At 38.8% G+C, this 16374-nt stretch overlaps 1 protein-coding gene and 1 long non-coding RNA gene across 23 annotated transcripts in view; one reads left to right on the plus strand and one right to left on the minus strand.

The window, feature by feature from the left end:
* The window catches only part of IQCH (IQ motif containing H), a 247006-nt gene that overhangs the window by 137801 nt on the left and 92831 nt on the right, over positions 1-16374 (plus strand). For 10 of the 22 annotated variants that reach the window (XM_031002514.3, XM_031002515.3, XM_031002516.3 and 7 more), the window contains 2 exons: positions 2747-3019; positions 7541-7732. The exons of 6 other annotated variants lie outside the window; for them this stretch is intronic. In XM_031002514.3, coding sequence (XP_030858374.3) covers positions 2747-3019; positions 7541-7732 — 465 coding nt within the window. The remainder of the gene's footprint in view (positions 1-2746; positions 3020-7540; positions 7733-16374) is intronic. 6 more of the 22 variants (XM_031002517.3, XM_055362690.2, XM_055362693.2 and 3 more) reach the window with 2 other exon arrangements.
* Positions 14586-16374, minus strand: part of LOC109023504 (uncharacterized) — a 114938-nt gene continuing 113149 nt past the window's right edge. Inside the window, exon 11 of the long non-coding RNA XR_010131015.1 lies at positions 14586-16170. This is a non-coding gene — a long non-coding RNA (uncharacterized lncRNA). The remainder of the gene's footprint in view (positions 16171-16374) is intronic.

Here is a 16374-nt window from a genome sequence, read left to right on the forward strand (position 1 = left end):
AAGGCAGGTGGATTGCTTGAGCTCAGGAGTTTGCGACCAGCCTGGGCAACATGACAAAACTCGGTCTCTACAAAAAATACAAAAATTAGCTGGGCATGGTGGCATGCACCTATAGTCCCAGCTGCTTGAGGGGCTAAGATGGGAGGATCGCTTGAGCTTGGGAGGTCAAGGCTGCAGGGAGCTGTGTTTGCACCACTGCACTCCAGCCTGGGTGACAGAGTGAGACTCTGTCCCTGCTTCCACAAAAAAAAAAAAAAAAAGAGGATTTCAAATTATGGTAGAAAAGGTATATTGCATAGATCTAAGGAACTTGGAATGAACACCTAATCTGGAGGAAGGGCCCAATAGGGGAAATCATGTAAATCCTCTTCTCAGAGGAGCTCTGTTTTTTGCCTTTTAAAATTGTGGTAAAATATATATAACACAAAATTTACCATTTTAACCATTTTTAAGTGTACAGTTTAGTGGCATTAAGTACATTCACATTGTTGTACAACCATTACCACTATCAATTTCAGAACTTTTTATCATCCCAAGAAGAAACTCTGTACCCATTAAGCAATAAGTCCAAAAGAGCTCTTGTTTTAAAGGGAAAGTTATTTCAGAGCTGAAAGGACCCTAGAGACTTCTAATCCAACCCCTCATTTGAATATGAGAAATTGAGACTCAGAAAGGTTGAGTTTTCTAAATCACCTAGCAAATTACAAATTCAGGACTGAAATGCAGGTGTTCTCCCCAGTCCAGTTCTCTTTCTCCCATACTCAGGAGTTATACTCTCCGACAATTTGCAAACTGGTGCATCTGATATTCCTTGAAACAATCACTTAGCATTTCTCCATATTTTTATGCTGCAGTGAGTAGATAATTTTTCACTAGAATTGAGGTAGTAGATGCTAGTCTATAAAAATCCCTTCAACTCCCTTGAGACCCTGGCACTTTTACATTATATTATTTGCATAACATTTTAATGACTTTATTTTTATTTTTTATTTTTTTGAGACAGGGTCTTATTGTGTCACCCAGGCTGGAGTGCAGTGGCATGATCTCGGTTCACTGCAGCCTTGACCTCCCTGGCTCAAGCAATTCTCCTGCCTCAGGCTTTTAGTAGCTGGGACCACAGGTGTGTACCACCACATACCTGGCTAATTTTTTTGTAGTTAGGGGGTTTTGCCACGTTGCCCAGGCTGGTCTGAAAGTCCTGGGCTCAAGTGATCTGCCTGCCATGGCCTCCCGAAGTACTGGGATTACAGGTATGAGCCACGGTGCCTAGCCTGACTTTACTTTTAAGAGGGTTTTCTCTGTAATAATAACTATTACCATTTGTTGAGTATCAATGCTGTGTATTATACTAGGTATTTTACATTTGCGATCTTATTTTAAAAGCCTTAGAGCAACCCCAGCAAATGGGTAATTTTTATTCTTATTTAACAGGTGAAGAAATAGGCTCAGGGGGTCTAAGTTACTTGCCTACATTATTGGAGCCTTATAAGTGATAGAGCTGAATTCAAAGCCAGACCTGTTTCACTCCAAAGCCCCATCACTTTCCTGTGTGCCATGCTGCCCTCTTCTCTAGAGGGAGGAAAACAATCTTGGATTATTTTATTCTATCCTTAGGTAATGTCTTTCCCATGCCCATCTTCACCTGATAAAATCCCACCCATCCTTCAGAATTCACCTCAACCCCAACCTCTTTCATAATAATAGTACTAGCTAACATTCATTAAGTCTTTATTGTATCCAAGGCACTATTATAAGTGCTTTACATACATTATCTCATTTAATCCTTACAGCATCCTTATGAGGTAGATACTGTTATTACACTCATTTTACAGATGAGGAAACAGGCACAAGGAGAATGTGTATTTGCCTTTTCAGCTCTCCCCACCAGCATGCCTCTTGAGGACTCGGCAGATCCTTATGGCCCTTCTCTGCCCCATCTCAGTTATGTGTTAACTGTTACTTGTGTCCCCACCCCTCAAAAGCAGAAACATGGTTATGTTAGTTTTGGTGTATGCTGTTTTCTCTGCCCCCATTAGACTAGCTAGAATTATTTATTTAATTGAATGAGACAGTCACATGTATTGCTGAGCTGGGTCTAACTAGTCAAAAATAAAACAAAAAGAGTTTTTCACTGAAAAATGAATTTGAGTCTTGCTGAAATTTTCAATTATTTTCTATTTGTGAATCCTTTCCAGAGTTGTTGCCTAGAACCATGATAATCATTATAAAAGTGCATATTATCTGAAGCAGATTTAGTGGTAGAATTTTGGAAGGAGGGTGTCGGGTCAAGTGCCTTTTTCCTACTCAAGCATTTAAAGAGTTGCCGGGGTAGGAATCTATAAAGTAAAGAATGTTATGGGGCTTTTTTCTTCATTTTTTGTATTGATTTTCCAGACACTTTAATGTTAAACCATGCCAGAAGTGTTGCAGAGATGAATCGCTATTACCCAAAGGCCGCCAGCCTCTTTTCCTTCTGACAGAAGGATAATTCCATGTGGATCAAATAAATACAGATGTGTAGTAATTAGTTCTATTCCCAGTGAGCCTATTTCCAACACACTAAAGATGTGAGCGATTATGGAACCTCACCCCAACAGCTTTTATCAATTTAAACTGCTAAACAACAGGATAGGTCATAACCCAGCCTGCTATTAATAATGTATTTATTATGTGCAACATTATAAATTAGGTGTATGGACTAGAAAAAAGGACGCCTTTTAACAAGAATAATATGATCTTCCCCCAGAAGCATCATATGTGCCTGGCCACTCACCTGATGTACAGTCCCAAGGCAATCAAAAGAATAAAAAATCTCATCCGAGGAACGGAGGCCTACATCGTCAGCGGGCTCCTCCACAGAGATGATTTAGCTGTGGCTGATATGTTAGACATACCCATCCTGGGCTCTGAGCCTGAACTAGCTCATCTTTATAGTACCAAATCTGGAGGTAAACGTGTCTTTGACAGTGCCAATGTGACAGTTCCTCCTGGAATATATGACATTTATAGTCAGCAACAGGTATGTGGGGTGGACAAGTGAAGCTCTGTTCAAATATTTGAAACATCCTCTTGATCTTGGACAATTTCCAAGTCTTCTGGAGCCAGACCTACCCAATGAAGAATAGGTGGAATATTTGAGTTGATTTGAGGGAATCTACTTTATTTATTTATTTATTTATTTTTGAGATGGAGTCTTACTCTGTCATCCAGGCTGGAGGGCAGTGGTGTGATCTTGGCTCACTGCAACCTCCACCTCCCAGGTTCAGTGACTTCCAGCTAATTTCTGTATTTTTAGTAGAGATGGGGTTTCACCATGTTGGCCAGGCTGGTCTCGAACTCCTGACCTCTAGTGATCTGCCCACCTCAGCCTCCCAAAGTGCTGGGATTACCAGTGTGAGCCACTACGCCCAGCCTGAGGGAATCTACTTTAGAACTTTGTGTTTTAAAGTATTTTCCTGTTAGTCTTGCAGAAATTGCTGGAATTTCCAAACTATTTACTCATTTGGAATAAGCACTGTTAAAATGTATATATCATTTGGACTAATCTGCTATCAATATTTAATGCTTTAACATGGATTAATTCATCATCATATCAGCTTGCCAGTCATTAAATAGGATCCTAAGAAATAGGAGAGTCAGTTTTCGCTAAAAGCAGTGGGTTTGGAAAACTCCAGTGAGTGAGCCTCCCCACTGGGTCAGATTGCAGAGGGCCTGTGAACAGAGGGCTGCAGACTTCCTTCGCTCTTCAGGAAGCGATCGAAATGGAGGAGGGAAAAGATCTCAGAAAGGGGAAGTAAGACAGCTCCAGGAATAAAACTGTCTGTTTTGGTTTTGCCTTGGACCAAGTGTGTGGCTATGCATTCTTCCAGCAGATAGTCAGGGTCTAAAACATGGGGAGAAATGTATTAGCCACTAGAAATGTTTTCTCTTTGAGTTAGCCCTGGCAGGTGTTCTCCCATTTAACTGCCATCTGTTTTCATAATAGAGAAAATTAGAAGACAAATGGCTGTTAACATTTCCTAACCTCTGTTTCAGTACACCTCTTGACCATTACTCTGAGCCAATCACAAATTATCCCCCCTACCCACTTGTTGGGAAACCAGAGAACAGTGCACAATGAGTCAGTTTGTGAGGGACAATATTTAGGGATCCCCTCCTACTCTCAGTTGCCTGATCATGATGCTCTGCACCTCACAGCCACTGAGCTCAAAAATCTAGCCTTTCAACAAATCATACTTTGCAGAGATTAGTTTGAAGATACTATTAGCTGATTAAATTGCCAGCAAGTATTTCACTCTTGTTAGAGTATTCTTGGGCAATGTTCATGGGCTCATGAAGGAGGTTTCTCTTAACGGTATCACAACCTAGGAAAGTCGCAGGCAATTTTAGTAGGAGTGGAATAGAGAGGCTCCTCCTGAGCTGCTATGTCACTTCCATTGTCATTAGCCACCACTGGAATTTGAAGATAACAAGGTAGATTGCTTGACTCTGCTTCACAGCAGAATATCTGGCTGTTATACTTATTACAAGCAAAATAAAATTTTAAATTATATTATTACACACATGTACTATACATTAAACAACCTTCAAAGCTTTAACATGTATGTGCAATGTTTATATTGAGTCTTGCCTTCATCTTCACTGAGGAAATCTCAGGCAATCTTTGCTATGAAATATTTCAGAACCGCATATGTTGATTGTAGTTAAAGATGCAGGCACATTTAATGCAGTAAAATCTCCCTCTAGTGCTAGTATTCAGAAGTATGACTAAAAACCTCCTTAGAGACACATCAGATTTGAGAGATGTCATTTGACCTATGGTATGTGCAAATTGTATAACAATAAACCAATATTTCACTGAGTTCTACTCTACTTGTTTGGAAAACATACATCTGAGGTCATCAAGAATTAAAATACTCCACTGAGATTTTTCCAGATAGTGACTACCCTATCTAATCTATCTGAGCATGTCAGCATTTTGAATCTGCAGATGGGGATGAATCAATAACACTGACTTTTTACCGATGTGCATCATAAACTTAAAGCTGGTGAAAGAAAGCTGCGATTATTTTAACTTAGGTTATTAAGTATTTCTGACTTTCAGTTGGACTTTAGCAGTATTTTTCTGCTCTTTACCAGGATAAAACAAATCACAGCTAAAAAAATTTATTACATCTTTTGAACAGATAGACTCAAACAGAAAAATGATAAACATTTGGAAATAGCATAAAGTCATTTTGTTTAGGATTAATTTGTTTAAATCTAGCATGAACACAGTGAGCATTTCCTGTTTTGATCCATAAAGTAGCTGTGAAAGTTCTCTTTCTGGAACATGCTCCCTGGGAAATATTGACAGCTTTGGTTAAATAATCAAAAATGGAGATGCTATTTTAAAGCACTGTTCAATTTTCACTTAAAGATAGCACATAATTCTTTCCAGTGGTGCAGTCTTTACAATACTATTGATCCTTTTCATTACTGTAGGGGATCCATCAACAGATGCCCATTTATAGGATTCTCAGAAGCAACAAATAATAGGATTTGGAAGAAATAGATAATAATTCTGTTAGTAGTCGAAACCTGCAAATATATAATATATCTAAATATGTAATTTTTAAATAATCTGTGCCAGAACACCTTTCCTTACACTAGCAAAAGAATTTTATCTGATGTTAACAGGCCAAAGACCATTTCTACTTCTGCAAAGTGTGATCATAATACAGCAAAATATTATTATATTATTAAATATAAAATCTATATTCTCAACACATTAGAGAAATAAGGAAACAACTTTGGAAGGCATATTTAAAAAACCTTCCTAGGCTGTGTTCATCACCATATGGTTTGTAGACCAGAGTTCTGTCATTTAAACACCCAAATCATCAATAAACACTACTTGATAATGAGGGAGCTAAGATAATTTTAATTTTCACCCTCACTGAATACCCCATAGTTGTATGAGGTTTCCAGAGAATCCAAGTATGGCCATTTTGCTGTCTCTTCCACACTGCCATGTAGTATAGTATCCCCAGGAAGATTTGCTGGACAGATACAACCCAGAAGAACAGATCAGGCCTTTAATCAAAATAACTTTAATCTGGTAGCTCCAAACCTCAACAGAACTGTAAATCATGAGCCCTTTCACACTCTTTAGTTAAAAAAAAAAAAATTGTGGGCAAAGAGATCTGATCAAAAAAGAGGATAAGAGTGTCACAGAATCCTTCCGTACAGAAAACCATAGCCAAGAACAGCATGGGAAGGCTCTGGAGACAAAAAGCTTAGTGTTATTTTGTTGCTTTCTGGGAAGTATAGACTGGAAAGTCTGATAAGAAGACAAGACAGAAAAATCGTTTTGTGAGTTAATGAGGTATTTTTCTCCCAGGCTCTGCCAGGAGAGTATTACTTATAATTAAGTCATCTTGCTATAGACTTTTATCTGATTCAAACTCACCCCAAATGGCTTATTGAATGTAAGGAAAGTGGCTTCTCTTGCTCCTCTTCTGACTTCTTTCTCTACTTCACCCTTCTCCACCTCTCTGTGGGTTGGGATAGGCAGCACAGTGAAGAGGGAATGAGCATAGGTTTTGGAGTCAAAGCAACTTGAATGGAATTCCTACTCTGCTACTCAATGCTGTGTGATTGTGGGAAAGTTATTTAAATTAGCAGAACCTCAGTTTATTTACATATAAAAGAAAACTAGTAATTGTGTCCACCTCATAGATTATGGTATTAAATGAGAAAATTCATGCAAAGAACTGACATGAGCCAAAGGCCTGTCTCCTACTGAGAGTTGTTATCTTAGAGACCATCATCATCATTATTATGATACTAGAGCTTGGAGTACTGTTCTATCCCTTAAGCTCCCATGTGTTTGAGCCCAGTTCTTGAGGAAATGTTGTTTCAGATAAAATGTCAAGTAGGTGTGTATTCCAGGAAGGTTGCTTTCACAAATGTTTTATCTCTATCTGTCTTGTTCTAAAATATATGTGTTTATATCACACATATACTAAACTTGGCCAATTGGCCAGCCAAACAAATGTATTTCATGTACATTAATGAGGAAAAAATTAAATGTTTTATAGTTTATAGCAGTAAAAAGCTCAACAAAGCCCCAAACAGTTAAAGTTTTCAAGACTGTAACTCTTTCTAGTCTTGAAACAATTAAAACATCATTTGAGGAATCAATAAGTAAATGCATAATTCTCCGAAAAAGAAAGAAAACAATATCAAGATTCAATTACAGGCATTCAAGGATTCTTTCTTTTGCCTTCAGAAGCCAGCAAAATGATAATTTCAGAATTTCTCATAAATAAGACTGTGCTTTAAAACATGTCTTTGGTCTCATTGGTTAATGGTTTCTTCGCATCATATTTATATCACTTTAAACTTCTTTAATCTGTCTTAATAACTAGAAGATAACCAAATGAACAGACCATTAGAAGTAAAGACACATGAGAAGTACAGCAACTAAGTTGATACGATAAAAAGGAATCCCAGGAAATGAACTGTATTAAATGCAGCTGTGTCTTCGGCCTCACAGATGATAGAGCAGCTGAGTCAGCTGATAACTGATCACCTGCAAATACAGCGCTGGCTCTTTAAAATGGACTCTGAGTTCCGAGGAAATGGGACTGCATTTTGTGATATTCCTTCCTACCTAAAGTGCTACAAATGGGTGCTAAAGGAGAGTAGCAGATATGGCCTTGAAGACTGGAGAAAGAAATGGGCACAAGTGAGTATTCAATGGTGACTTAAACCCGCAGGGTCTGCGAACAGTTAGGGGACGAAGCAAAAAGTTCAGCTAAGAGATGAAAGTACTTTCCTCTCTACTTAGCTCTGTCACCTGCCAGCAGTGCCTTTCTTGGGACCTTTTTCCTCATATACACAATGAATGGGATTGACTGAGTTCTTTTTTTTCTTTTCTTTTTTTTTTTTTTTTGAGATGGGGCCTCACTCTGTTGCCCAGGCTGGAGTGCAGTGGTACAATCAGGGCTCACTGTAACCTCTGCCTCCCTGGCTCAAGGGATCCTTCCACCTCAGCCTTCTGAGTAGTGGGGACTACAGGCATGCGCCACCATGCCTGGCTAAATTTTTCTTTTTTTTTTTTTTTATTGAGACGGGGAGGGTCTCCTTATGTTGCTCAGGCTGGTCTCGAACTCCTGAGCTCAAACAATACACCCATCTTAGCCTCCCAAAGTGCTGGGATTACAAGTATGAGCCACAATTTGGGTTATTTTCAGTGTTTCTTCTCTGGGCCCTAAAAGTCCTTATTCACATCTTGAAATTGATTATGATTAGGAAGTAATTTTTTTTTATCACATTCAGGTAACATTACAAATCTTATAATTTGCCCTAAGTGGTTCTTGATCATGTGCTTCTAACAACTGTTGTTATTAAGCTAGCTGTATTTTATTATGAGATAGAAATTCTATTAGTGAATTGTTGTCACCTGGAAGCTAATGTAGACTAGCATTCTGTCAGCAGTCATGTGTTTTTGAAGACAATACAAGGAAATTTATGTAACTGCTGGTCCCTGTGAGATGCTGAGAAAACAGTACATTCCAGCCAGAAAATCTCCCAGCAAAAGCTGAGCTGTAGGTAAGAAGTCTTAGCATGAATGGGCGTGTATAGATTTTTTCCATGCACATTTGTGAAGGGATGAATCGTACAACCTTTTAGTCCCTTCCAAATTTGCTTAATTAAAGTAATTTTATATGCTTTAATATATAAATTAAACCTGCCATTCTAAAACTATCTTGCTTTTCATCCAGAAATCCCCAGTCTTGCCTGGCTTCTCTTAATCCCAAATCTCTGTTTTGGCTGACCTGCTGGTTAAAGCATAACCGATTAGGAAAATCTCAACGCAAATTCCCTTAACTGGTTCCTTCCCTACCAGCATACATAGCAGTGGGCTGGGCAAAGTGATTTGCGTCCGCTTTGAGCATCCCGCTACGGAAGTATATGAATCAAGACACAAGTGATAGAGAGGGAGGGGCACACTTGAGGGAACCACATTATTCTTGGAAAGTGGAGTGATGAATAAATCTATTGAACAGTCAGGAGAGAGAGTTCCCTTTGACAAATGTGACTGGTTTCCCCATGATCTATTCTGGGCTTCGTTTCTCCCCTCCATCAGTAAATGGACTAAATGCAGCACCTGTCATGGCCAGCTTTTTACATATTATTTAAAGGACACCAAAATGAATTACTCTTCTAGATAAAGATAAAAACAAAGAAAATGTATTTAATTTTGAGGCCCATAGAGATTTCCCTTGTATTCTCTTTGAACTGGATTTTATTTCATATTGTATAGATTTTTTTTAAAGCAACACTGTTAAGATTAAACCATAAAAATATGGTTTTTTAATTTAAAACATTGAAGTGTTAATGTGCAAAGTATTTGTTGGCTTCAGTATTTCAAACCAATAATTTTTAAAGAATTCTCTTGACATTACACTATGATAAATTTGAAATGTTTGACTTTAAAAAGTATTTAAAATACTGACATTTGGCTGAATTGTATTTAGAAGCCTCATTGTGCACTATTTAAATTTCAGTTATTTTAAACCGTCGCATTTTTAATTGGCACCAAATACATTTGGCACTGTTGTTAATGTTATTAAATGCAAAGCTCTTGAATAATTAGTAATCTATCTAAATCATTTTTTAAAACTTAACAAGGAAAATATAATTATTCAGAAATCTCCTTACAGTCTGAGGCCAGTGCTTAGCCATGATCTGAAGCCAAAAATAAAAATAAAGTAGTTCTGAAAAGGTGTCTCTTTTTTTGTAGGAGCCTATTGACATTCTTTTGCCTTCAAAGTGAAATCATATTCGGAGTGGAGGTGAGCTGCAGTCTCCATTGAGTGTAGCTATTGAGAATTTAGGATTAGAATTCTCCTTTGTTCCAGAAGACCATCGTAATGGTGCACATTTAGACATCAAAGCATTACTTTACGAGCACAGGCATGTTTTAATGTCCTATTACAGTTTGTAGACCTGTTTCTTTTGATAATGAAGATGTTGTGTCATCAAGCCTAGCCTGGCACATACAAAACATATGCTGGCAGGTTATTAAAAATTTCAGCTTCTTGATGAAAGACTATCCTGCAGGCTAAGAGTCCAGAGAAAGACTCCATTCTGGGAGAATTATTAGAAATGAGAATATGACTGTAAGCACTAAATTATGTTAATACTTACAAATAGCATCATTTGCATAGCAGTTTATGATACGATACCGTGATTTTTCTCATTGGTATGTTGTAGGCAACAGATTAAAAACAGTGCTGTTTATGGGAGTTTGAACTCTTGAGATTCTCTTGCATCTTATGCAGATATTGGTTTCAGATGTAGACAAGATTCAGCGCAGACTCAAGTATCTAATATAAAGATCATCTGGGCCGGGCGTTGTGGCTCACGCCTGTAATCCCAGCACTTTGGGAGCCCGAGGCGAGTGGATCATGAGGTCAGGAGATTGAGACCATCCTGGCTAACACGGTGAAACCCCGTCTCTACTAAAAAAATACAAAAAAATTAGCCGGGCCTGGTGGCAGGCGCCTGTAGTCCCAGCTACTCGGGAGGCTGAGGCAGGAGAATGGTGTGAACCCCGGAGGCGGAGCTTGCAGTGAGCCGAGATCCTGCCACTGCACTCCAGCCTGGGCAACAGAGTGAGAATCCGCCTCAAAAAAAAAAAAAAAAAAAAAAAAAGATCATCTGGCTGGGCATGGTGGCTCATGCCTGTAATCCTAGCACTCTGGGAGGCCAAGGTGGGTGAATCACCTGAGGTCAGGAGTTCCAGGCCAGCCTGGCCAACATAGTGAAACCTCGTCTCTACTAAAAATACAAAAAAATTAGTCGGGGCTGGTGGTGCACGCCTGTAGTACCAGCCACTCGGGAGGCTGAGGCAGGAGAATTGCTTGAACCCAGGAGACAGAGGTTGCAGTGAGCCGAGATCACACCACTGCACTCCAGCCTGGGCAACAGAGTGAGACACTGTCTCAAAAAAAAAAAAAAAAAGTCATCTCTTTTTTCACCTATGTAATTTGGAACCAGTCCTGAAGTCAGCAGATGCTGAAAAGTTGTAGTCACGGTTAAAAAAAACATCAGTAGAGACATGTAGGTGATTTTTAGGAAAAGCAGAATGTTACATGATGGCCAAAATGAAAACAGAACACAACTCTATCATTTTTTTCTTGGTGACTTGGTACCAAGCCTATTCTCTTCATCCTACCAGCTAACAAAACCTACTTCCCCCAACAAGTTCCAGTAAACTCATTCACTTAAGTACTCTGCTCGTTAAGTTTTAATGAATCCACAGTCTTGTACACACTCCAAACTCCCTGTTCCCCAGTCGGGGGTATTTATTTTCATTTAGGAGGAATAAAGACTTAAACAAAGGAAGGCAAACATGTAGGGGAGAAACATTCCTGGGTAAGCTCACCTAAGACAGTTTAGGGAGACCCAGGCAGACATTTACTGTGGTACCAGTCCTTGTGGCTTTTTTCCGTTTTTTTCTTTAAGGGTGTCTTCCTTTCCTCAATTCCTGGGACATTGGCTTAGTGGCAATGATGCTACTGGTGACACTGCTTTGCAAGAGATCTTTGTAGAACAATTTCTGTGTGTAAAGAACTAAGCCAGTTTACTTTCAAGTTTCTCTGCAGCCCTTCGTTGGGCCTCTGTTACCCTGGAGATTCTGGGATGTGGTCTTGGCATTACTATTTTACCACTTAATGAGAAATAGGAAATTGAACTGGCTCTTGAATGCTTCTAGTAAACATTGCTATTTTAGCCCTTCGCAAGAGCAGTTTTACCTTTATTTGTACTTTGATTTACTTTGTTTGACATTTGATATTAATTTGGGGATCACCAATGGAGGAAAAAAACTAATTAGACATTTGATATTAATTTGGGGATCACAAAGGTAGGAGAAGAACTATGCCTGGAAAAGGTAGAATAAACCACAGTTGTTTTGCCTCCTTTTAGAACTAAGGCAGCAAACAGAAAACACAATTACAAAAGAGAATCATTAACCATTTCATGCCATAGAACTCCCTGCATCTCCACCTCCATTGTGAAGACCTCTGTCCATTCAGAATGGCCCTGGAACTAGGTCACAGGAGCCATTGCAGGATGGCAGAGCTCGTTGTCCTGTCTAGAATTTAGTAGGTATTTATTAGGTGATCCCAAAGAGCCATTGCTTGTAATCACATCATTTTTAGAAAAGTTTAAAGATAACAAGATTAAAAAAAATTTAAAAGTACATAATCACTGTCCCCAAACATAGTTGTTTTCATTTTTGTATATTAATTTCTAAATATGCAGTATTTCTTTCTTGTAGCTACAATAATAGTGTATATGCTAGTTAAACATCAGATTTTAAATATTTTCCATGTTTATACATAGTCATCACAATTATTAGATGCATAATCTCTCATATTGATGAACTCTAATATATTGAACAATTCAACTAAGTTGGAAATTTAGGCTATTCCCAGCTTTCATTTTTTGGCAGTGGGAGGAAAGAGGGAGGAAAGATTTGTTTGTTTTTATATTTGGTTTTTGTATACACCTCTTTTTGCTTCTGTTGAGTTACTTCCCTAGGAGAAAGACCCAGGAGTAGAATATTTTATGGCTTTTGTTACATATTGCCATATTCCTAAAAAGATAGTACCAATTTCCAAAGCAACTGGCAGAGAATAAGAATACTAGTTTTACCACAACCTTACCACCAATGGATATTATGAACTATTTGCACTTTTATTTTAGATATAAGAATCCAGCTTCTCATTGCTATTATTTGATTACTAGCAAGGGATATTCTTTTTTCATATCCTTATTTGTGTTTTATATCAAAAATGCAAGATCTTTATTTCTTAATCTAGATTTTCTAGGTTAAGAAAAAATCTAGGTTATTATTTTTTCCAGTCATGAAACTACATATAAATGATTATTGTTCACTTGTTTTTATATTTATTTTTATATGTTGAAATCTTGATGTCTTATCTTTATATATTTAGTGGTTGCCAGAACACTGAGATTAAGCATTTTGTAGATCTATGAATGCACTGTTAAGGTGTTGACATTTCCTTGTATTTCTTTGTCATCATCATCATCATCATCATAAATAAATACTGCAGAGTACCTACTGGGTACCAGGTATTGTGCTAAGCACATTACATGAATTGTCTCATTTAAACTCAGAAAAACCCTGAGGTTTTTACTCATTTACTTCCACACCAATTTAAGATATAAGGAAGGTATTATTATTCTGTTTACAGATGAAGAAACTTATTCTCAAGAAGTGACTTGCCCAAATTTATAGCTAATAAATGATTGTGCCTTGCTTTGAACCCACATCTGACTGCTGCTAGCCCAGTGCTTTTGCCACACTGAGCCAAGTACATTTAGGAAAGACCTTCTTATTTGAAAGTCCTGGGAAGTGTTCTCCCTCAGGTCCTTGCCTTTGTGACTCATACCGTGTGCTGCCCTTGTGGCAAGCTTTCTGCTTTCCAGAGATTTGTGGGAAACGCAAATATTCCTGGAACAGAGGCCACTGCTCTCAAATTTCTTCCCTTTCCTAGATAACAGAAGAGCTGGTCTCCTTTTCCCACAAGGCAGCAAACTGGGAGGTGTAGGGGGCCATCAATACACACACCTCAGAGCTGGAGAGGAGGAGCCCTGCCTAGGAGTTTCTAGGATTCAGCTCTTGCAACCCAACTGCGTCACATACCTGGTTGTGTGCATGGGTGATGAGAGAGAATTTTAGACATCACCCTTTGATTGTTCATGGGAATGACAGAGTTTCAATGCCTTTCTCAATTTAATACACTATCGTGATCATTTTAGTGAGCCTGTAAATTCCCAAAAAGCTTTGAGTAGCCCACCTTCACAATCAGATGTAGCATTAAAAATATGGTAAGCATTTAAAACCCTTGTTTTTAGCCCAGTGCAGTCGATCACTCCTGTAATATTTTGTAATCCCAACACTTTGGAAGGCTGAGGTGGGAGTTGGCTTGAGGCCAGGAGTTCAAGACCAGCCTGGGCAATATAGTGAGACCCTATCTCTGCAAAAAATTTAAAAATTAGATGTGTGCCTGTAGTTCCAGCTACTTAGGAGCCTGAAGAAAGAGGATCACTCGAGCCCAGGAGTTTGAGGCTGCAATGAGCCATGACTGCACCACCACTCTCCAGCCTGGGTGACAGAACAAGACTCCTATCTCTAAAAGCAGAAACACCCTGTTTTTTAAAAAAATAAGCAACCAAATATTTTGTTTTTATTTTCATTTTTTTAGTCTCCTATTCCAGGTTGACATAGTAAACTGCCTTTTAAGCAGAATGAGTGTTGGAACAGGCTAGTCATTCAGGGTAACTAAGAGGTAGTTTGGCTTCCTGGGGTTCCATAGCCAGGGACACCTAGGTTAGACTCCCATGCTCCCTGGGAGATAACCATAGGCAAATTACTTCAGCTCTCCAAGTCTCCCTTTCTCTGTAAAGAGAGATTAGTACCTGTCTCATGGGGAAGTGGTGACAAGTAAATGAGATAATTCTATGAATTGGCTAGCAGTGTGCTTAGCACATAGTAAGACTTTTTAAGAAATGCTACCTATTATTATTGTTGTTATTATTACCATAAAATTGTATTATAACAAAATACAGGTAACATTGAACAAGTACATACAACTTAATCTTTCTTTGGTGATTCAGAAGGTTCTTTAGGCTCTGGTAGGCTTCCAGGATATTGCTGTCTATGTCCACCAGCCATCATTACATGGGGTTGTGGCTGTTGAAGATACAGAATGTTGGTTGATCCAGTTGTTCCCAGCCTATGCTTTACCCAGACAGTGCCTTGGAAAGAATAAGTCTTCATAGCAGCCTGCTTTCTTATCATTTAGAAATATAAAACAGTTCCATTTATTTGAACTTTCTATGAGTTGAATAAAGAGGCTTGACAAAGTAGAGATTATTCTGACCGAAAGATTGCAACCCAGTGGCTTTATTTTCTGGTTCCAGTTGGTGTATTTTCTAATTAGTGTAGCAGCACGTCACCACAATCATTGGAAAGTCTTAATCATTTACATATTTGTCTTCATCTCTGAGAATGACTTAGAATGTTTTCTTCCAGTTCAGTGGTTATTTTCATGAAGCTGCCAGGGTTGAGTTTGAGGTGTTTCTCTGTGCCTGAGGAAGATGACAGGAGAAGGAAAATTGCCTCCCCAAGTGAAATGAAAGCCAGGGTACCCCTTCTGAGGACCTATGATAATCAGCTACACAAGCTGTTGGTTTGTGTGTCCTATTGATTTAATATGCTTCTAATCAGTACATAAAGCTATGGGCCTGCAGTGTTAATTTTTAATATGCTTACAAAGTACCCTTTGATTTTCTGTCACACGTTAATTACAGCGTTTTGCCATTAAATAGGAAGCTTTGTGTAAACTAATTACTAGGTAATCATTGTCTACTGCAAGCGTGCTGTTTGTACCTTTTATTTTATTCTAAAAATGCACAGATCTCACAGTCTGGAAACACTCTACCTTCCAGCCATTAGCTCTCACTAATTCATAGCATTATTGTGGTGAGAGTGTAGGAGTTGTAATTGTTGTGGTATCAGAGCTGTTAATTACCGGAGTAAACAGTTGAAATGGTGCCAAGGTCTATTGTACAAGGCAGAGAAAAGGAGGTTTAAATGTTACTCCCACCATCTGGGGACTGGAGGAGAGGCAAATGCTTGAAAACAGCAGTGAGGCGCTATCGCCGCTTCAGCTCCAGGGTTGGCGGCCATATGGATCCCGAATATTTTGAATCAATTGAATTTAACTGCCAGTTTTTCGCAATAACAGCGTGGAAGGAAGGAATAAAGCAAAAGATGAGAGGAACGAGAATTGGTTAGTGTTCTCACATCCAGGAAGTCCCCGTTGGAGGTCTTTTGGAAAGGTCCGCTTTGCTGAAAACCACAGAGCAGGCATGGGCATTTGGAACCGTTTCAGAATGAGTTTTACTCTCCTCTGACGGTGACTGCGCCATTTGCTTCTGGTCGTCTGTCCTTGGTGCCCCTTGGTGAGACAGGGATGCCCTTGAGAAGACTCAGACTTTCCTGTGACTGTGCCAGATCCAACAAAAATCCTGACTTTGGAATTCACTAATTTACCATCCTGGTATTTTAACAAGCATGGTCTGTGGAAAGAAAACAATCAATATATAATGCTACTACATCTGCCTCAAGTGTATGCATCTGTATGTGTGGAAATATCAAATAAGGCACAGCTCTTCACTCTGATTAACTAAAGTCACTGCTTGCCCATTCCTTTTGCATAAAATTAAAATATAAATTCTCCTGATAGTCTCTCATTTCATTCCACAAACTTACTCCTCTCCCCC

This window comes from Gorilla gorilla, chromosome 16, assembly GCF_029281585.2.
Source record: "Gorilla gorilla gorilla isolate KB3781 chromosome 16, NHGRI_mGorGor1-v2.1_pri, whole genome shotgun sequence".
NCBI classification, from domain to species: domain Eukaryota; kingdom Metazoa; phylum Chordata; class Mammalia; order Primates; family Hominidae; genus Gorilla; species Gorilla gorilla.